Source organism: Prinia subflava, chromosome 1 (genome assembly GCF_021018805.1).
Source record: "Prinia subflava isolate CZ2003 ecotype Zambia chromosome 1, Cam_Psub_1.2, whole genome shotgun sequence".
In the NCBI taxonomy this organism is placed as follows: Eukaryota; Metazoa; Chordata; class Aves; order Passeriformes; family Cisticolidae; genus Prinia; species Prinia subflava.
Window position 1 is genome coordinate 107,633,760 of NC_086247.1, and position 22,722 is coordinate 107,656,481.

At 37.3% G+C, this 22,722-nt stretch overlaps 1 protein-coding gene across 6 annotated transcripts in view; it reads right to left on the reverse strand.

Annotated features, from left to right (window-relative positions):
- BBS9 (Bardet-Biedl syndrome 9) overlaps nt 1–22,722 on the reverse strand; it is a 282,244-nt gene that overhangs the window by 4,798 nt on the left and 254,724 nt on the right. For 2 of the 6 annotated variants that reach the window (XM_063406699.1, XM_063406691.1), the window contains one exon: nt 869–945. The exons of the other annotated variants lie outside the window; for them this stretch is intronic. In XM_063406699.1, the coding sequence (XP_063262769.1) occupies nt 869–945 (77 nt within the window). The remainder of the gene's footprint in view (nt 1–868; nt 946–22,722) is intronic. 6 annotated transcript variants of the gene reach the window in all.

Here is a 22,722-nt window from a genome sequence, read left to right on the forward strand (position 1 = left end):
TCAGCCTAATTGCTGTCACAATCATGTTCACACAGAATTTAGTCCCAACAACCTACACAAAGTTAAATCAATATGCTTTCATTTAGATCTGTGCAATTTCACATGATCAAAATTTAGACCTAGAATTATTTTGCAGCTTTTATTTTACACTTCCAATGTTTTCTAGTGCTTGGGGATTTTAGTATTTACAGTGGTTTTCATGGGTGATGGTACTAAACTGAACAAATGCTATCTCAAGCCTTGAGATACAAAAGACTAAAGCAGTAAAATTTCAGCAACAGCTGGAAGCCCAAGGCCCCAAGGGCCTAAGAAGTTCCCCGTAGTGAAGTTGCTATTTGTTTTTTTTAAGGACAATTAAAAGTACCACGTTAAGAACTGACTTGGGGTTCCAAAGGTCAGCCCTCGAATGGCCGTTCTTTTGTTCAGAGCTCTCATCACGCAGCACACGCTGGGATGCCGAAGGGACCAGCAGCAGGTCCCATCTTGTTTCAGGTCATGGGGAACAAGGTCGGCAGCAGGATAATGAAACTTGTGGATTATAGGAAACCAAGATGAGCTACAAACACTGGGGTGGAGAAAGAAATACTGCTCTAGGACTAAGAGATTAACAAATATGAGAGAAGATAGGAGATACCACTTGAAATGCACCGTGGAAATAAAAAACTTTAACTTTTTCCACTGCTGCTTCTGCAGGTCTTTCTTTAGCAAGTATCTGTGTTCAAGTTATGCACTGGCAGTGAGCCATAGCTCAATGCAGTGTAGAAGCCACTGCAAAACTACAATTAACACTGTTCCCGACTACATAGCTTTGTTGAGCTGTTTAGAACTCTGCATTAAAAAAGTACCAGAGAATATATTGCTTTCTCACCATAGTCAAGGAAAATAGTGCCAGAATTACGAAGCTGCCTGCTGCACACTCCCATAAAAGCTGGACACACACATAATCTGAATGCGAAACAGAAAAAAGGAATTATGACTATGGTCAGCTCCTTGTACCCGAAAAGAATGGCTGCAGATTTACCAGACCAAGAGTTTACCGACCGTGCACTGGTGTTGCACATTTAAGCCGTGACACTGCCACTGCACAGTGCCCTCAGCCTCTTGACATTTGAGGACTGGCTGGCTACAGGACCTCTGAGAAGCATAACAAAATAGAAATTAAAGAAGGGAGGTTTGCAAAAATATCTGGGGGGGGAAAAAAACCTCTCAATGAGAAGGCTATAATATCATAATACATTTTTTCCTTTGATAGGCTGAAAAGGTGGCCTGTTAAAAATAAAAGTGTAATTATAAACTTATAAAAAAATTATTTGAGCCAAAAAATAGTGCCCAGAGCCCAAGACACTGCCTTCAAAATCTGTTACTTCCCTGAAATTACCTTCTTACAAATAACCCTTGTGTCTATTTCTACAGATTGCCATGCCAAAGTGAACCATGAATGGTTACTTTCACAAAAAGCCATGAATCCACTAAATCTAACACATTTACTGTAATTACTGGCTGGCAGAAGTGAAGTCACAGAGCAGGATTTACCCTGGTTTCACACACGTTTGCACAACAGCTCTGTTGGTTCCAGCTACAGGGAACCTGGAATACTTCTGCATGGATCATGAGTAAACTGTGGGAGAGGTGAGCTGACAGGTGAGGCACAGACTGCAGCTATTTGTGTTGTGCAACTCCAAACTGGAAGGCAATACAGAATCCGGAAAATACAGCTTGCAATAATCAGCCTTCCCACCTCCACCTTGTATTTTTTCCAACATGCAAGTTTTATTAGTCATCTAGGAGAACAACATAAATGTCACATTGATCTAACTGGTACATTCTACGTTATAGCAGATGAGATAATTAACATCAAAGAGGTTTCTCATTAGCATATTCTGACAAGCTTAGGCAGCTCCTAAAAAATATAGGGTATAAATATAAATTCTAAAGATTAAGGCTTCTTTAACTCATTTCATCAGGAATAAAAAGCTTTCTTTCATCTTCACATCCTCCATTATGAAGTTCTTAGTGTTTCATTTTATAGAGCATCCAAAAATCCTATCATAATAACACTAGTCTGATCACAGACACTTAAGAGAAATGTATATTGAAAGGTCTGTGTCTCTGTTTATTAGCACAGCTACAAACTGTGAAGCTGCTTTTGGAAATGATCATGATAAATTTTAACTTAGCAGTAGGCAACTCCAAGCAACTCCAAGAGCTTTTGGAGTTGTTTTCAAAACAGAGCCAGAATACAGGACTGTATTACTATCCTGATTAGTAACATGAGATTGAGGATTTATGACACCAAGAAAGCCACTTAAATCCCTCAAATGTCATGTATTTGTCAATTAGCACCCTCAAGAAAGCAGCTTCTATAAACAAAGGCACAGAATATTTCAGATATGTTATTTACTTCTTCAAAAGTATGACTTAATACACACATATCACTGAGTCACAGAAAGTTCATTTGAAGATCAAAATGTACTTTTGAGTCTTGAAAACCTGAAGAGTTCAAAGAAATTCAGTTACAGTGACAGAAGCACCAAAGACAGCAGAAAACCCCCAACTTTCCTGGGATTATTGTTCATGCAGCTGGAAGGAAAAAAAACCCAATGACACATTTAAAGGGAGAGATGATATTTGAGCATGATGGCAGGAGGGAGGAGAAATAATCATTTTCTGTAGTCATAAATTGTTCACACTAAGCATGATGGTGTAAGGTTTAAAGATGTTCAGGTTGAATAATTAGGCAATGGAATAAACTACCCAGGGAGGTGGCTGAGTCAGGGATATGGGAAGTTTGCAGAGACAGGGCAGATGAAATCCTAGTGGGGATAGTGAAAAGGAAGATACACAGGTTTTGAATTGGATGACCTAAGGGATCTTCTCCAATCCTATCATTTATGCTGCTATGATTCATCCTGAGGAGAACATTTTGGACCCTTATGAATTACTGGCTGAGTTTCCTGGATACTACTGTACATTAGTCTACTCTAAAGCATGCATAAAACTAAGTCAAAGTTGGCTTTGAAGTGTTTGATCTACAATATCCAACACTTCCAGTCTCTTTTTCATACAGTGACTCAGAAAAGAGCTGTTGTAACAAGACAAAAGTTATTTTGAGTTCAGATTAAGTTAGAAAAGGGAGGCACCCTGTTCTTCAGCTATTCCCACCTAAAAGAGGAAAAAACCCACCCCGTCTCATGGCCTAATGGTCAGTACTGCTATTTCTAGACCTGACATAAGACAGCTTTAGAACAAACTACAGCTTTAAAGTAACTGGTTTTCATAAAATTTTGGATCCAAAACTAAATGTTCCGAAAGACCAAAGTTAATAGCTTCTTTGCTCTTTTGTTAACAAAAGATGACAGATTTTTCCCAGCACCTTTGTCATATTTCTGAAAATCATAATTCTTCTTTCAAGAAGGCCCATCTATTCATTACTAATAATTTTCTTTTCATTAAAAACTGCTTGAAGAAATGTATACCACTTCCTTTTCCTTAGTATTTAACCTTCATTCTGTAAACACAATCCAAAAGGCTTTTCAAAAAGTTGAGGAAATCACCAGTTTTGCTTATCAAACAGACAGGGTTTAGTAAGAGTGCAAAATGGATTACTGTAAAATCAACAGGCTACAAACCTTCCTATACTGTTTTAATGGGAGAAACTGGATTTCATTGGTATTCTGTATCACTTTTAATGGGCTAATAAGCTGAGAGGGGCCTCAGCATTGCGTCCCCAAATCACCAGTGAGTCACTGACCACTGCACACATAATTTAAAAATGCTCAGATTTTTGTATCAGAAAGTGGAGTGATGGTAGCTGAATAAGTGAGAAGCATGCCTGACTCACTTATTAAAGAATGGTGTAAAACAAATAAATTTGTTTTTCATTTAGTGTGACTGAGAGAAAGGGCTTCATTCAGTGAAGTTTGCTTTGTCCTAAGGGACCATATACATCACAGGGTGGATAATGTGAGACAACCATTTCCATCACTGTAAATGTGCCCCCCACTAACTGTGACTAACATGACAAATCCAACCTACACGAAGGTATCCACTGCTAAGTTTCTAAATGCCCCAGAATAGCAGGGGTAGAAGGGGCAGCTCTGACCGTGGGGAAAGAGGAGGGTCTATTCTCATAAAACTCACAAAAACCTTGCTAAAGTCCTCCTTTTGTCATTCTGACTTAACAGTGACATGTAGTAGTTGTGTAACAGAATGGAGTTAATAAGGAGGTAACAATGACAGAGGCAACATTTACCAAGTGTCCACATAGGGGTTTTTTAAATTAAGTTTTAAACAACTGACAAAGTTCTTGTGCATTCATGCCTCTAGGCATTAGCCCTCAGTAGCCCTCAGTGTGCTTCCTTTAGGTCTTTCTTCTCATTCGTATTTGGAAAATGCCCAGGAAATAGGAAATGTTTCTCACATAAAGTTACCAAATTTGAAAACCAGGAAAAACATCCAGTGGCAACTGGATTTCCCGCAGGAAAATTTCTAAAATTTCCCAAGGTGCACGGTTTCTTCCTCTAATGACCCCAGTTACATACACGTGTACATATAAATAACAATATAAATATAAAAAAATATATATGCATACACGCACTCCACATACACACAGCTGGAATAAACACATTCTCTGAGAACCAAGGAGCTGTCAAGCCACCAAATCCAGCTTACATATATAGATATGAAGGAGATCAAGATGAATGGAATGCTAGTTAATTTGAAGCAATGTAGAGCTCTGTAAGTAGCACTCTAATAATGGTGTTTTAAGTTCCACTAAAGAACAACAATAAAAAACCAAACCAAAACAACAACAACAACAAAAAAAAAACCCACGAAAAATTAATACAGAGCAAACTGAGTATGCTTGTAGGATGTCAAGCTGTTTCAAAAAACAGTTACCTATCTAAAATTATGTCAATGATCATTACTATAGGAAGCATAATTTCAATGAAGCCAAAATTGTGGATGAAAAACACTCATTTTCCCCAAATATCTGACTTCTTACAATCATCTACCAAATCCTGGACATTTTTCTTGGAAAACTTGCAAAGGTTTTGAAAATTGATTGTTTTAATTTAGAGGTGATCTCAAGAAGTCACAAATGACACATTTCAGCTGGAACCAATATTTCTTGCCAGGAAGTAAATCCTACAAATGAGTTTGCTTTTCAGTAGCCAGACCTCCCTACTTTCTAATTAGCTATCTGCCTTTGTCAGGGTGGTAAATTAATTCAGTGGCTTCTGAGCCAAATATGCACAATACAAATCTAAGACTTAAGTAATTATGGCCACACAAATGCCATTGCTTCAATTGATTCTTCATCATGCCTACATCTTCCCATTCACTGCAACTCACAATCCTATTAAGATTTTCAGAAATGTTGGGTCTTTAAGAATTTGCTTTCAGAAAAAAAAAACAAACACTTGGACCACGTACCTTGAGACTAAACAGACTATAATATATTAAAACCAGGTTCTTTTTTGTGTGGCCATAGCTCTTGGCTTTTTCCTGGGGAGAAGCAATGCCGTAGCAATCAGTCTTTTGCCTGCCCGATTCGTTGTGCTGTTGTGTTGACTTGCCAGACAGACGAGCAGTCAGCTGACCACTAACAAATCCTTTATCTCTGATCCCCATGACAGATAGGCAAAACTCCAGGGGTAGGTTAGCTTTAGGGCAAGATTTTCCACCATTTTCATATGAATAGCAGTGAATCCTACTCCTGGAGACAACCACACAGAGTCTGCCTATAGGAAGATCTAAGAACCTTCACAGATACCATATCTATATATTTAATTTCTACTCCTGCAGGTTGGCTGCAGCTCATAATTGATGTCTTGAAGACCTACAAGCTCTCTCTTCAAACATTCCTCATCTACGTAATGTCACTTGAGTTAATACTGAGCAAACTTTTTAGCAGAGATTATTTTCATTTGAAATCTATAAATACAGGCTAAATAAGGAATACATCATTTTTTTGCTGAATTTATCAGAACAATTTGGCTAAAAAATTAAGTAACTACAGCATTTTAAAAATTTTAAAAGTCCTTTGAATCTTTATTTTACACTGAAGCATTGCAAATAAAATTCCTCGAATATATATATATAAAATAAGTTGATATGAAGTCTAAGTGAAATATTTCATTTGAGGAGAAAAAAAAAAAAGAAAGAAACCTGAATAACTCATTGGAGCTTGTCCAAACCCACAAATTTTCCAATCTTCTTTTCTTCAAGTCAGGAACTTCAAAAAAAAAAAACAAAAACCCAAACCAACCAGTTATTCACAGACCTCTACTCTTGTTATTTTGTACCTGTAACTTAAGTCAAAATAGTGCAGCTATCATCTTAATATGCATGATATCATTGTTAGAACGAAGCTTTCAACAAACTTATCTATGATACATCCATAAGAAGTACAAGCAGCTTTATCCAACACCAACTCCAGCAAAACATAGAATAAAAAGTCTACTAAGATAATAGGGAAAAAAACAACCCTCATTTTTTAATGAATAAAGAATCTGAAACAAATTTGTACTTAAGGTCTGTGCTGTGCTTCTTTTAGGAGTTTAACTGGTAGGGCCACAAAAGAATTCAGTACCTTTGTACATAAACATCAATTTCTCCAGTAGGGATTTCCAACATGTCCATTGTAGCCTACAATACACATAAGCCCATGGCTTCTCAGTACCAGAAAGAGATAACAAAATAAAAGAAATTCCAAAAAGAACAGCATAAATAGTTGTGTGATTTTGTAGAAAATAGAAGAGAGGGAGAGAAACAAAATAGCTAAAGACACAGCAACATTGGGAATTGTTCAGTAAAAAAGATATAAAAGAGGATCAAGAAGATGAAGTCAAGGAAAGGAATATTCAAGGCTGCTTTAATGCCATGTATTTTCCCTGGGGAAGTAGTGGAAGCCACATGGCTTATGACATTTGCAAATTAGTACCACAATGAAGACAGAAATCTGGTGGTCAGGAAGATGGTCAAGCTGATATAACAAGAGTTTTCCATTTCTAACTTCTATTACCGTACAACAGATCTGAGGTGCTACAAATTCCTAAGTGCTGTGTAATACTCACAGAAACATCAGCTTTTGCTTACCATCAAGTATTCAGCAACTGAATACTCTTCAGTGTGTTGCTCGTTGTTAAAATGGAACATTACAGTGCAAATGATAAAATCATATTCAAGATTTCCATGAATGATTCTGGAAATAGCATATAACAGGATTTTACCATTTGATGTCATTTTTCCTTTGGAGTCTTGTGGGAAAAAAGACTTTGGTAGAGAAGTAGGTTTGAGGAAAAATGTGTTAATAAAAAAAAACTTAAAAAAAAGAAAGGAAAAACTACTTTGGTGTAATACTTTCCAATCTTGAATTTCACATATTCTTTTTAAGGTGTACGAGAAAAATGCTGCAGGAGGTTTTTCCCCAATGCAATTTTTTGATAAGTCTCAGAGCTGGCTTAAAAGCAAGAGAACAAAATAGAAAGAGCCTGTACTTTAACAGATGAAGTGTCGTATAAATAGACACTTAACTCCTTTCTATTGCTTACCAACATTCCTAATCTGCTTCTTCTTTTGTTGTCTTTGGGTTTTTTGGTGCCGTTGCCCCTTTTCATAAAATCTTACATTTGCAAATGCAGGGGATGATTTTTGGGGGATGGAGTGGCAGTGTATCATAGAATCATAAAATAACCAAAGTTGAAAGGGCCCCACAAAGATCAAGTCCATCAAGTCCAACTCCTGTATAAAAGCACTTTGTATTTTTTATCTGATATGTCTTCTAAACTATCTTAATATCTCAAAATACTAAACACCTCCTTATATCCACTACTTTCCCACTGCTAACAGTCTTGTCTCATACAACTAGAAGTGAGTTACCCCCTACTACACCCCTGAATATTTCCAGGCATATCTTGGCCATAGTAACTATAATGGAAATTTCAGTACTCTCAACAAAAACTGTAAAGCTACTCCAAATCTGATGATCCAATTAAAGATCCTTATGGCCCAAAGCTGAACAACAACTAGAAATTTCTGTGCCCTCCAAACTCACACCAAAAAGCAGAACCAGAAGAAGGGTAGCACTTCATGGGACTGAACCTTTTATTACCTCCAGAAAGAGAGTAGAAGCCAACACACCGGCATCTAAGGCTTGGAATGATGAAAGTAACAGTTTTAAATGTATTATGGATTTTCTCATGGACTCAGGAAGCAATAAAAACTAAGTACAGTCAGACTGCAGGAAACCAATATAGCTTTCATAATTTTTTGTGACTTTAGGGAAAACATGCTCAACTTTTATGGACAGCCAGTTCAGTATTACAAATTTTCAGGAAATGTCACTGCTACAGGATTCCCACAACAAATGCAGGTTATGTTGAAATTACTGTTTTCTGCAAGGACACTGCTCAAAATAAATTCATGTCATGTAAATGATGTGAATTTACAATGCATCATAACTCCTTGATCACAGGCTTTTCACAGAACTGGATACAAATGACGCCAGGAAAAACAAGATTTCGTTTTGGTGGTTATATAACGTTATATTATGTTGACTATTGATTAACAGAGTAAATGCCTCAATAAAGCTAAGAAAGCAAAGACAAACATGCTAAATCAAAAGCAATCCCAAAAGATCTAATATGATAAAAAATTTTAGAAAATACACTGAAGTACAAGGAGAAGGAGACCTTTTGTTGTGCAATGTTCCAATTTATCAATCAGTGCAGTTCTTTCCAACTCTGGAGGAAGTTTAAACAACATCAGTGGCTTGGCACATTTTGAAACGAAGCACCGAATCCCAACATAGTTAAAGGGTATACCACAGATAGTTAAAAGAAAAATAAAAATCCTTGATTTAAGGTCAGGTACTGTAAACACTTACTGTGGTTTATGCATAAGTAATTCAACTGAACTTAAGGAGTCCTGTAGGAATTCTCACACATGTAAATGCTTGCAGTCAAGTCTAATTTTCATACTATACAGTATTTTAACCTGCCAACCAGTTTTCTCTTTTTATTCTGATGAGTAGTATAACATTACCAATTAAATATTAATTAATGCAAACCATGATCTCTCTTGAAGTATGAAATTTAGGTTTCCCTGATAAAAACATCCATTTAGTAACATGGGGTTTTTTTCATCTTTTACACTTTATTGTGCCCATGACTTGAAAGTAATGTTGATACGGGGTTTTTGTGGGAGGTTATAAGTCTAAAAAGAATCTGGTGACATCACCCAAGGAAATGCCTAAGTCCTATATTACATTTAACTCAATACAATTTTGTTTAAAACTTTTGAGACAGAAAAGCATCTGTTTCCTAAGAAAGTGTTCTCAAAGGAGTCTCTGCTTTTACATATGGCAGTTCTGATCTCTCACTGCGGGAGGGCTTTACATCAAAGTTCACAAAGAGCTCCAAAAGCTCCACTGGAGCCTCTCAAGGTGATAGTTTCAGCAAAATTATAGTGAGAGAAATGTTACTGAGAGACGTTTTGTTATAGCAAAAGTGAAATCCAAATACAGTAGATGAAGATTTATCAAAATGTAGACATATTCCTACTGTGCCTGCCCATTATCTGTTCTGTTAGGATCTTAAAGCAAGCAGGATGCTATTGCTTCTCTCCCAATGCATTTGCAGTTTACATGTCTTGTTGCTGCAATCAGGGGTATTGCTGGAAGAAGGGCAATATACCTTATAAGTGAAATGTTTTGAAAGGAGCTGTGAGTTAAGGTATAAACCAGTTTTGGTTTAATCCTTACTCAGAACAGCGAGAGTGTTTTGCAGCCTCTCATCCATGAAATCATGATCTGCAGTCCATGAAATCACACTAAACAAGAAAATAAACATCATCCTCGCAGTATTTTCAGCTAAAGGTGCAAAGATATGATCACTGAATGAAACAGGCCAGCAGAAATGCATGATAGAACAACTGAAAACCACTCATTCAAGCGTGAAGATAGCAAGTTCAATCCACAGATGATGAACAAGAAAACAGTAAAACATATGAACAACAACATGTATCAATTTTTTAAACACACTGTTTAAAAGTAGCACCTACTCTTATCTCATGCCTTTCAGAGGCAATAAAACTGAAGCACTGTTAAAATAGGTCCAGGTAACAGAATCCAAATTTAATGGGTTGCCATGTGGACTACCCAGCAGCTCAAGACAGATGGTTCCTTTAGGCATGGTGGAATATGCTTAACACAGCCCTATCTTCTGCACCAACACAGGAGAAATCAAATTGTGCCATCAGAAATAGTATTTGCCTGAAAGATTCCATAGCTTTTACCAGCTTGAGTTCCTGTGCAGTAGCTTGGAAAAGGAAGGCCAACCATTTTAACAAGTTACATACGGATTTTAAAAAGAATGAGCTGTTCTCATATTTATCACCATCATATATAGGATGATAAGCTAAATGACTTAATATTTGTAAAACTAGAGTGGATCATATTGAGATACCTATCTTCAGAGATGCATCAACACTGCTTTCCTTTCAAGCCAAGACTGTTTTAAATGACACCACAGAAATGCTTCTAATGCTTTTTTACCATCTAAGTTCCAGGATTTCCAGGATCAAAATGCTCTCTTCCTTTACTCTTTCTCAAATCTCATCTAAAAATCCCTTTATCTGGCACATGATGCTACCTTCATCAGACAATACCCAGATCTGGCATACTTGAAGTCTCGTCTGTTTTTCCAGTCTTCCAGGAGAGACAAAAATATACGAGGCAGAAGATAAAGTCTGAATACAGTTTGATATAAATCCCTTTCTTTGTGAGATCTTTTTGTATCATTTTGACACACTGAGTTCTTTATTGGACTCAATGACACGCTGAACTCTATGGCTGGACTTGATGATCTTAAAAGTCTTTTCCAACTTAGACAATTCTATGCTTCTGTAATTCTATTATTAGTGCAATCTACCTAAAACCTTGGGTGTAGACTACTACGAACAAGAATAAATAATTTTAATTAACTTAATTAACTGATGGAAATAATACAAGTCCCTGCCATATCTTCCTTGACTCATTTGTCCACAAACCACATCATCTACTTTCTTAATCAATAGGTACTCAAATTCATGACAGGAACCGGCATTGGCCTACAGGGTGGGAACAAAAGTGACCCTCAAAGCTCAATGGGATCATGAGTCAACTGAAATCATGAGTGACCTGCAGCCTGTTGCTGATTGACTCTGCCTCACCAGTAGGTGTTACTTCAGCCATTAATGCCGAGTGCTGTATGGCTGCAGGGATATGCATGCCTGCCAAGGTACATAAAAAACATCCAAACCAAACTAAAATCTGCCAGGTCCTGAAAATATCATGTAACACCCTGCCCTGTATCTACAACAGCATCCAAAGTAATGTTTGGGAGAGCTGACCATGACCACACCCATCCCTGTGTCTGCTTTGCAGCCTGAAGGCTTTTCATTGACGGCCGTTCCACTTAATCATTCAAAGCAATGCTTGGCCATTTGATTGCTGTGATTTAACACAGTAATAACAATAATCCAGACTATGCTTAAAGCACTCATAGTACTTCCAAAACTGTTTATTAGCATTGGCTTCTGCTTTATTAGCTATTTTCAACACCCTTAATACTGAAGTTCCTCCTCTGGCACCTCCAAGAAGGCCAAGAGTATATGAAAAAGGCTGCCTTATTTTTTGTTTGACTGAGCAGTTGATAAGTGCACTTAACTTCACAGTTTATTTATTTAACCTCAGCTCAAGCCATCTAAAATGCCCTGCGCATTTCAACTTTAGGTCCAAGACAGAACTGTATACAGAACATAGTCTCTTTCATTTCCCTCTTGAAATGAAATTCAATAGCTCTTCTTCAACCCATGAGTCAATTGCAAGGCCCTCATTTAAAAACCCCATCCTTTTATTGCAATCATAGTCTGAAAATTCAGGCCCCTGTGCTCAACACCTCTGAGTAAAGTATCAGACACACCAGACTGAGGGACTTCTGTCATGCTTTGACTAAATCCTGCCTTTGAGCCAGTTCTTTCCAACTGGTAACTGAGACTCTTTGTGAAGACCTCCACAATGGGAAGCTCACTACTGACAGTTTATTCTGTCATAGTCTTTCAGCACAAGACACAATTTCCATGGACTGGAATGACTTCTTCCTTAATGCATGAGTCTCATCCCTCTTCACATTAGAATTCACAGAAACTGAATGCATAATTTAAGACTTGTACCCCAACAGAAGTGAACATTTTACCAAGGAGCCATTAAGATTGGACAAAGAAAAGGCCTTTTAAACTTAAAAGTAGGTTTTTTCAACAGGCAGGGCACAACAGCAATAGAAAAAGAAACAAATTTTTTTTGTTGTTGAATATAAAACATTTCATATTGGTTTTCTGAAAAACATCCTCTGTTTAAAATATGCATTAACATTTTTATCAATGCTTCTAAAAAACTTACACAACTTTTCTATGCAAACACAGTACATAAAAGGCAGAACTATGCATCCTTTCATCTATACACAATAAGAAAGAACAGCATTTCTCTGGGAGGCTTTTTTTGCAGTAAATCCAGTGCTTATAAAATCAGCATAATTGAAAGAAGGTGGGACGCAGCACAAGGGTTTCTCATCATTCTAAGCATACAGCTCAGCTCACTCAAATAATAAAAACTCTCTTCTTATTCAGTCTTATACTTCTCTTAAAGTGAGGCCACTTGATTGTGCCAAATAACGTGTGCCCTCCAGCCTCACACCAGTCAGCAGAACCAGAAGAAGGGCAGCACTTCATAGGACTGAATTGTCCAACTTGGACTAAGCTGAGAACACCAAGCTAACTTTCCTAGTGAACTGTGCTGTACTTGTGTGATTTCTACATTACAAACAGACATTATCCATAAGAAAAAAGAAAACTTTTCTAAAGTCAGCTTCTTTCAAATTCCTTAGGTTACTGGTGAAAACTTAAAGGATAATATGCTTGAGATTAAAACTTAAAAAGAACATTATTATCATGATGCAAATATACCTATACAAATATACCTAATTAGGTAATCATGTACATATACAGTCATATATAATTAGGTAATCATGTACATACTTCTATTCACTCTGCCAAATTCAGCACCAATTCATCACCACTGTTTATATTTCATCTGATGGCTGGAAGACACTCCTTAGACCATTTTCTTTAAAACTGTAAACAGTAGATAGCATCATCTTTTTCAGTCATTAAAGATTTACAAGTTGCTAACAGAACTTCTACCACATTCATTTTTTGGTAACTTAAAAGTAAGAAGAAGATAAAAGGTAAACTTGCATCTCATTATGTTGAATTGTAACAGTGAGAAAGAAAAACAAAGAGCAGAGGTTTACATGGTAAATCTGCTGAATGTTGAACATATTGAGATAACAACCATAACAACCATAAATCAAATTGAAACACTTGGAAGTATTAACAAGACCAGGTAACTTTCTAGTATCTTTCATTCTTCCCACTTCAAGTTATCTATTTTCATAAAAAACTCATAAATTTGGCTCATGGCTGGTATCAAATGCTAAAATTATGGGTGACCATAAAAACAGCTTTTATCTTTGAAATCTGATTTGCCAAGGAGTGAACTGTCACCTAAACTTGCAAAGGCAGTTCTGAGATCTGAAAACAACACTGAAGTGTCAAGAGGCCAGAACAATGAAATCAGAATTTTTAAGGCTGACTTTCAATGCTGGTACTGGACATTAATAGATATATAAGTATGTATGTATGTATACATGTATATATATGTGTATAAATATATATTTGGAATAATGCAAAGTCTGCAATTGCAACTCAATTCTGGAAATGGACTGCTTGCACTATGAAAAATATTGATATTTGCTATATCAGAACATGTAAATAAGGCAAATAAATAAACTTTTCACAAAGTTTCAGGTGGGCAATGCTATGAAGAACAACAGAAATGAAGAAGTCCTATGCTGATTCCTATTTCTGATTTTTTTGTCAGATTTACATACTTCCTCTTCAACGAGTTGCCCAGCTAATGCCACCTGTGTTTCCTCTCAGCTCACCTCACAGTACACAGTACCTTTCATATCTACTAATTTCTTCCCAAGCAAGAACCACAAATTAGGCTGGTTTTGAGATAAGGCATACTTATTCAAATTTGTATTAAACCAAACTGCTGACCTAAATTCATTATTTTTTGAGCCTTCCCTTTAGTAATCTGAACCTCTCCTTTACCCATCTGGAAACTTCTATGAAAACTGTATGAAATGGTATATTTTTGAGATGTTTACCTCTCTTAATGAGAAACTGCCCATGAGGGTTGAACAAGGGTGAGGAGATAACACTAATCAATAGTCATGGTTACATAAGGTTTCAAAGCAGATTAAAAATGAGGTATTTTTGTTCAATACAAGAGAATTGGATGGAAACAATTTTAAAATTATAAGTTTGACATGTTCTAGCTCAACAAATCCAAATGCCCCATTTCAATATGTCCAATTCCTTCATGTTAAACAAAAATAGATGCACTTTGAGCTTGGTTTCCTACAATCCACATGTCTCAGAGCTACTCACTGAAGTTATGTGAAAAAGTTGATATAAATTAATTCATCACTAATTTCCATACAGTGGAAAAAAAACCTGGTATTGATGATTTTCCCAGGATAAAAGTAACTTTAGATGAGAAATTTTGAAGAACCAAAAAACCTTTCAAAATCAAAAGCCACACTGTGACATTTAACAACATACATGACTAGGAAATAGTCCATAAGGAAGCACTTGTATGTTGGAGGCTGGTATTAAACTTTAAAAAAACCCTACGATTTTGCCACCAGTCAGCTTTATAAAAATGCCACACATAAAAGAACTACCATAATTTTAAAAGCAGGGTGAATTCAATAACTCTAAAATTTCCTTCCTGATTGTAAAAGTTCTGTAAAAAGATTGTACTGAAAATTCTATCATTTGAAGAGAGGAAGAATCAACACCATTTGAGATGGCCAATTTTCACCCTCATGTTTCTGCAGAACAGAGCATGGGGCTCATAAGCTCTGTCCCACGTGAGTCTGAACAACACACTGGCAGGATCAGATACCTCCATGCACATGTACAAACCAAGGGCCAGCACTGGAGACCCCACAGGTCCTGAGCCCACCAGGAGAGCTCGCCCTCTGCTCACCCTCCTGGCCCTCAGCTGCTCTTAAGGCATAGAGAAGATTTCAAGGAAAAACGCGGAAACCAGTTTCTGTGGGTTGCTGCCCGCAGAATAAAGGAGAGAATAGGAATCTATGGAGCAAAAACTTCCCAGTAAGGATTTACAAAACATGTGCTCATTTTCGAAAGGAAATAATAGGGTTTGGGGTTTTTTTGTTTTTTAAACATATAATCCTGGATGAAGCCTAAATTGAAGGTCCCCATCCTCAGAAGCATAAGAATGATGTGAAGGTCTTTCAGCTGCTACAATACAACCCTAAAGGTGCACCACCAAAGTAACATTTCAATGGATTGGAGGGGAAAGGGTGATGTGGTTATGCATCTGGCACATGCACAGCAAACACAGAGCACCTCTGTGTCAGTGAAACTCTCTGTTAGGAACTTAAAAAAAGGTTACCTGGAGCTAAACTGAGCAGAATTTGTCTATTTTGAAGAAATGCTGAGTATTATTGAGCAGTCTTTAGAATGCTGCTATTCACTGGGGCAGACCACTTCAGGAAACAATGCATGGTAACAGGAAAACATATGCAAGCAACCCTCACTTTTCACACATTTTAAAGAACAGAAGGGCTTTAACTATGTTCTCAATACAACCATCTAGCTGGATGCCTGGAATAATAATGAATATAGAATTTCACCCAATCATTTACTCAAAAAACTTCTAGTTGAGCTTTTTGAAGTAAAAATTTCAAGTGAAGAATGAATCACATCTGTAAGGAAGTAATTGCTCTCTGCCCAAAATTTTCCTTTATTTCTAGGTCCAAATTTTTCTTGCTTCTTCTTCCAGGCACATACATGTGCAATACATTGGCTCTAAAATCATTATCTGCTTTTGTTCATCTCTACTTTACATCAAACAAAACACAAGAGGAAGTAAAAAATAGCTGTAATACACACATTACAGAGCACTTAATCTCATGGCTAGTGACATACAAACTACGAGATAGCGATCTGGAATATAACACACATTGTCTACTGAAATTGCCATTGCTTGGATAGTGAGTGCAATTTGCCAGTTCTAGAAGGATTAAGTGTAGGTAAAGCACATATCTGAGCAAATTATGCCCAACATGGACAGTTTCCTTGTTTGTCAGGCAGCACTAAAGGAATGAAGGAGACAGAAATGACGCTCACTACACTGCGCTTATGCAGATTCAGCAGATTTTTCTCCACAGGATAAGTAATAGTCTGGTGGACTTCTCTCTCTTTTTTCTCCAATTCATTTGAAAGCCACATAACCTGGCTTATGCAAAAGGGTTTGATTTAATAAGTCATTCTACTGCAAGATAATTTTCTTTATAAAATAACAGTACTTCTGATTACCAAATTTGCTACTCTCCACATTGAAACTTTATACCAGAAGTTTCACTACTGATTAGGAAGGACACTGAATGTTATCCTCACCAGAAGGCACTGGCAGACATATTTCCCCAGAAGGCTTCAACTTTAGTTCCATAACACAGTAACAATAGTAGAATAATTTTTTTGTTAGGAAAGATGCACACTTCATCAATAAAGAAGAAATTAGGAAAGTCAGAGGAGCAGCGTGTAGAGAGATAAAGACAAACTACATTGTTGTTCAGTGTCCTAAAAATACCATTTGAGCACATGAAGTAGGAAAACGAGTAGTATGAGAATACAGTTGCACCAAGCTGCATCAGTGGAAGAGGGAAGGGAAAGACCAGTTTAGAACCATGGGTGGTTCTCCATCACCTCTGATGGATGGCACTGACAAAAGACTGTGGCTGGTGGTGAAACCTTCAGCCAGGCTTGCAAGATTAAATGGCAGGCAGGGACAGAGCAATGCAAGCTCTCTGTGGGACACTGGCTGAACTGAGGTAACAGAATTCATAGCATAAACATAACATTTCAGAAAAATATCATTTTACCATGTTCATCAACAAACCAAGAACAATACCAGGAACATAGTTACACCCACGTCTACATCATCTTTTACCACAGCCTCAAGTCCTAAGTCATTCCTGGCAGCTGCTCCACAGAAGGCAGCACTGCTAGACCAAAGACTCAGTAATTTAGATATACATAGATACTGGGACCAGGTCCCCCGCTCGGGTCACCCAGCTGAGAACCAACAGGCTACTGTTGCTCTGTTTCTAACCACTTCCTGACTACAGCTCAGCTATTTAGTCTTTCACCACCTGGTTTATATTTGATTTGCAAAAAATAAAAATAAACAATATCCCTCAAGGAACAACAAGAATACTGCACAGTTTGCAGTTTGTGACCAGAGAAGCGAGGAGATTGGGCCATATATTCCCTGGTACCTAAGCCACAGGTCAGACCAGTTGCCAGCTAAGCCAATATTTCTGGTTTGAAGTATCTGCTGAACTCCTTCAGACAATTAGAAAGATTTGTTCCATACTGAAATAGAAAACCAAATTTAAGAACGGCTGTGTAAATAAACTGGAAGTTCATTCAAAATCTGGGACACAGAGGCCAGCTATTTCTGGAATACAAAGAAAATTAGGTTGGGAAAAGTTCTTAAAGTTTGAAGCTATCATTCTGCTTATTTTCTTCACTATGAATGCAAATACAGGAATAAAAATGGCTCTAAAATATAAAATTCAAAGAACAAGATTAACATTATTTTAGCTGTTTCTCTGTGGATCGAACTAGACCTTTTATTTTATTGATACGGTTTACTGACCTTAAAAGTCATGCTGAATTAAAAAGCTGGGATTCCTACCTTTTCGTGGTAAATGCATGTTGTATTGCAAATAATTACATTTAAAACTGTAATATCATAAGCATTTTGTAAATAAACAAATGTATTGTAACATTTTATGGATATCTCATAATTTTAATTTATCCACTTTTAATTAATTTGGCGATTAGTTCTTCCTACAAAATTAAGATTAAAGTAAACTCTAGTTTTAGGATTAAAGTAAACTCTATAGTCCAAAAGCCTGCTTAAAGGTGCTCAGGTAGCATGTTTACTTAAAAAGATAACTTGTAAATTAAGCAAAATCAAATAACAGCATTTTAAAACTCTGTTTAGAACTCTAATTCCCAAATGAGTTGAGTTGGTCAGATCTCATTGGAAAGTGATTATGATCCTTCTCCTTAGCACTCTTTTAGCATGGCAATGGGAACCTGAAAGGAATCAAATGGGCACTGGCAATCTATCTGCAGATAGATCTATCTACAGAGCAAGCACATTTTGTAGCCCTTGTAAGCTGGACTGACAACTGCTCAGTCCTGGCAGTAAGGCAGGGTGGGAAGAGAAAGAAGTGCTTTTGTTCATCACCCTCTTATTTTCTTATGCCCCAAAAGAGCTACACATCTTGTTCCCTACCTACAAATTCCAATTCCAAATTAACCAACAGAGGGGAAAACCCCCAAAACTTCTCTGCCAATGACTACACTTATTTTCACAGTGATTTGCAGGGGGAAAGAAAATTTAAAAATCTGTTGACTTGCAATTGCAATGTTTACATGGTGCCACATGCCATCGCACTCAACCAGGGGGAAACTTAATTTATGCTTACATTTTAGCACACACATATTTCCATTTATTTCTATGTCAGTACTCACACGTTTAAAGTTACGCATGATCCAATTTTTTAGAACAAACTGAGTAACTCCTGCTTTCCATTTCCTTCTGTGCCTTCAATTTCTGCCAAAACTCAAACCTTTCTTTACCTTTAAGAAAAAAAAAAATCTTTCAAATATTACTTAAATAGAAGCACAGGAATGTTGTTAACTCATAATTGATGGTTCTTTCATAAATTCATCCAATCCATTTGCATTTTGGGTTTCCACAACATCCTGCAGGAAGGTGTACTCCAATTTACACACCATGTAAAAGGGCATCCCCTTTATTTTTTTGCAATCATCTGCCTGATATTTCACTCAATGGCCCTAATTTTAGTATTTTGAGAATTTGGAAGTTGTGGATGCCTTATAACTGGGAACATTCAAGGTCAGGCTGGACAGGGCTCTTAAAGCAAACTGATCTAATTGAAGATGTCCTGACTTACTGCACACCATTCAAGCCTTTCTATGTCTCTATCATATCGTTCACCTATCTTCTGTTCTAGAAAATGTTACTATGAAGTACCTTGGCTCCAACTTAATTTCTGTCCTTTGAATCAGTCTCCTCCCCCTTCCTTGTCTTTCCTGTCTTCGTAGAGCAGCATCTTCCCTCTCTATTTTCTAATAGATCCTGTAAGTGCCTTAGTAAGTCTATCACCTCTGCACACCAATTTCCTAACTCAAGTAGGAATTTTTCCCTCTTTGGTAAGTGGTCACAGCTGGGTAAACTATGGGGTTTTTTTTCCCCCAGTCACACTCTGCTCCAAAAAGATTTCCAGTCACGTACTCTTCCCTCCGCAGCAGCCCCAAAAGGAGACAGCACAGGTACAGACAACACTTCTGTTTGTAAAAAGCTCTGTTGTTCTAAGCAGGTGAGAGACAGGAGATGCCAAACTGGCTAGATTGCCTTCTTGCACCCTTCCAGACATTGTGCTTCCAATCCTGCTCCTTAGATGCCAAATTCCTGCCAGCAGAATGCCCTCATTCATGACTACCACAAGTACAAACAGGACTCACATAATAAATGGATTCAAAACTAAACCTAATCCCCAAACTGTGACAGAAGCTATTTGAGTAATCCCTTATCTGTCAGGGCTGTGCTCCACTTCCTCTCCACATTTCCCACCAAAAAGGGCAGAGATGAGCACTGCAGTTCAGTTGTGGGAAGCTGCTGGCATGGAAGGAAGTTCCAGCTGAGCTTATAATGGAAACCACCTGTCCCTTCACTGTGACAGAACAGAATTTCTCATTATATTCCCCTATACTCCTTACAAGACAGGAGATTTTCAGTGTCATGCTAGAAAAGGAAAGACAATTGCAAAGGATAAATGCATACAAAGGAGGTTAAAAACAAAAAACTACTCTCTTTTTTTTTTTATAGTGGGTACACTCAGCACCTTGGTGGGTTAGTAAAACAAAAACATATAGTGCACAATGCCATGGAAAAGAAATAGAAAGTAAGAGTTATTACAGCAATTTCTTTTTATCTCGAGATAATGTCATCATTGCAGACAATAGGGGAAAAAAAGTCCATCTGCTTTCAATAACCAATGTGTTGTTTGCCTATCAATGTCTCAATCTGGGTTACCAAAGCATGAACTAAGAACTAAGCAAAACTGGCACAAATTCCTTCACCCTTTCCCCACCTCAGCTATATTTTTCTAGTTTGGATGTCATACAGAGCACATTGAAAGTTAAGATTCCATGGAAAAATACATTATTTTGGGTCTCAGACTTTGTTAATTCAATGCATTTGCTCAGATTTTGAAAAGTAAAAATGAAAAGTAAAATCAGCTACAAGAATAAGGCAGATGAAAAAGTGCTGCCACTCTACAAATGGTGATAGAACAGATGATATCCTCCATTTTTTAAATCAGTGTCACAGTACCAAGGCTTACATGGAAGTGAGAGGGAGCATGTTCATTAGAGGGGACACCCTGTTGAATAGAGCATCACAGCACTTTGAGCTAAGTCAGGCAGAGATCATTAGGCAAAGATCATTTGGGGGGACCTAGCAGCAAGCTCCCAGGCCCTCAAAGTCATCAAAAAGATGGTGGAATGCAACCTGCAACTAAGAAGGAAAAGTAACAGGCAAAGAGATACGCTGTCTAACAAGATTCACCCAGCCGTCTCAGTGGGATCCAGTCTTTGCTCCACACTCTCTCCTGAGCTGTTGTGGAGTGTTGCTATGTGCTATTGAATACTTACCACATTCCACCCCAGGGGTGGCTCCCTTTCAGTGCTGGGTGAAGCGATCTTATTTAAACATTACTTAGCTCACAGGAGTGCTGTGAAAGTTAATTAAATTAATGCCTGCAAAGTGCTTTGAGGTTCTCAGATGAAAGGTGCTACAGAAATCCAAAGTACTATTAGTGTTTCTAAGCATAGGTGAAGTAGTTTGAATAAACTAAAACCTTACATAAATCTTTCCTTAAACTAAAAGTTTTTGGAGTATCGGTTAACCTGGGTTTTAATTTTGTTTTCATTTTTAAGACCTTTACAATTCCTAACTTCACTTTCAATTTAAATAACCATTTTAGAGCTACACAAGACAAAGCATACTAATATCTCATTCATTTTCAGCTTTAACTTTACCTTGCTTAAAAAGGTGCACTCAATACTTCAAACCCCATCACTGTTGAAGAAGATAGCCATCTTTTGCCTGTGAAACAATCTGCAGGCAACTTTATTAGAATCAAAATATCCAGGTCTTGGATCTTTGGTGAGTTTATAGCTTTGCAATTAGCAATCAGTTGTTATTGGAGAGTTAGCTCCAGTCTCTAACCGTTCTGAGCAATAATAACACGATGAAAGGAAAATGCAAGCCATAACTACCATCATCCTCTTGAGTCTACAGACAGAAGAAACAATAGTTTTCAGAGAGGGAAACAATAGCTTGGAGAGATGGGGTTTTCTCCTCAGCCTCCATGACTGCATTTGGAATAATATACTTTTTCATATGTTCAAACTAGGACACTTAAGGAGTCCTAGCCCTAGTCTCCCTTCTTAAAAAAAAAAAAAAAAAAAAAAGTGGTTCAAAATATTATAATCAAAGGGCTCTATTAACATGAAAACCAAGGCCAGCCATTTACATGGCACATGTAGCTGAAGACTATATAAGAAATGCATTTCAAAAATGCATAAACACAGAGCATTATTAAAGTCATGTAATGATACGTAAAACTTGTACTCAAACAGAAAGTAACTAAATCCCAGAAAACTCATGAAAATGTTTGTTCTCATCAAATTCCCATCTTACTTTCTGGGTCATGAATATGAATAAATATTCTAAACAGAAAACTGCAGAAATTGAGCTTTTAATTCTTTTGAGATTTGTCTGCCACCATTTATTTCCTCTGCAGTCTGGAAAAGAGGGAAGGAATGCTGAAACTCTGTCACCTGCAAGAAAGTACTGAGGGATGTGGGTACATAAAACGATATGGCTACTCCATTTCAGTATCACTTTATTCAATGCAGACCAAGAGGAATTTTTATTGATTCAGTGCACTTTGGGGGTTTGGCATCTAGTTACAGGTTGTATAACACCACTGTGAGAAACCATTTTTAACCTTGAGTATGCATGACTGCTTGTGACTACTTTTATGTTAGGTAACTACACAGGAACAGAGGAGGCTGTGGTTGAAAGGAAGGAAGTCCCAATCTCTGCCCTATATATATTCACTCTAATTGCCATCTGCATATAAAAATATGTGCTCAGTTTCAGTAAAACCACATAGAACATACCCATTCTCTTGAAAAAGCACAAGAATATCAGCACCAAGCAAGACAATATAATGCACAGAATGTGCATTATACAACAGTGCAATTTGACAAGCCAATAAACACCCACCAGGCTAAAGACTGATCAAACTACAGAGTATTCTGCTCACATGCAACCACAGAAGTCAGATCTGGTGACTGCACTAGAGTGCACTAGACTACACACCAAAAATGTGCCACAACTTCCATTGC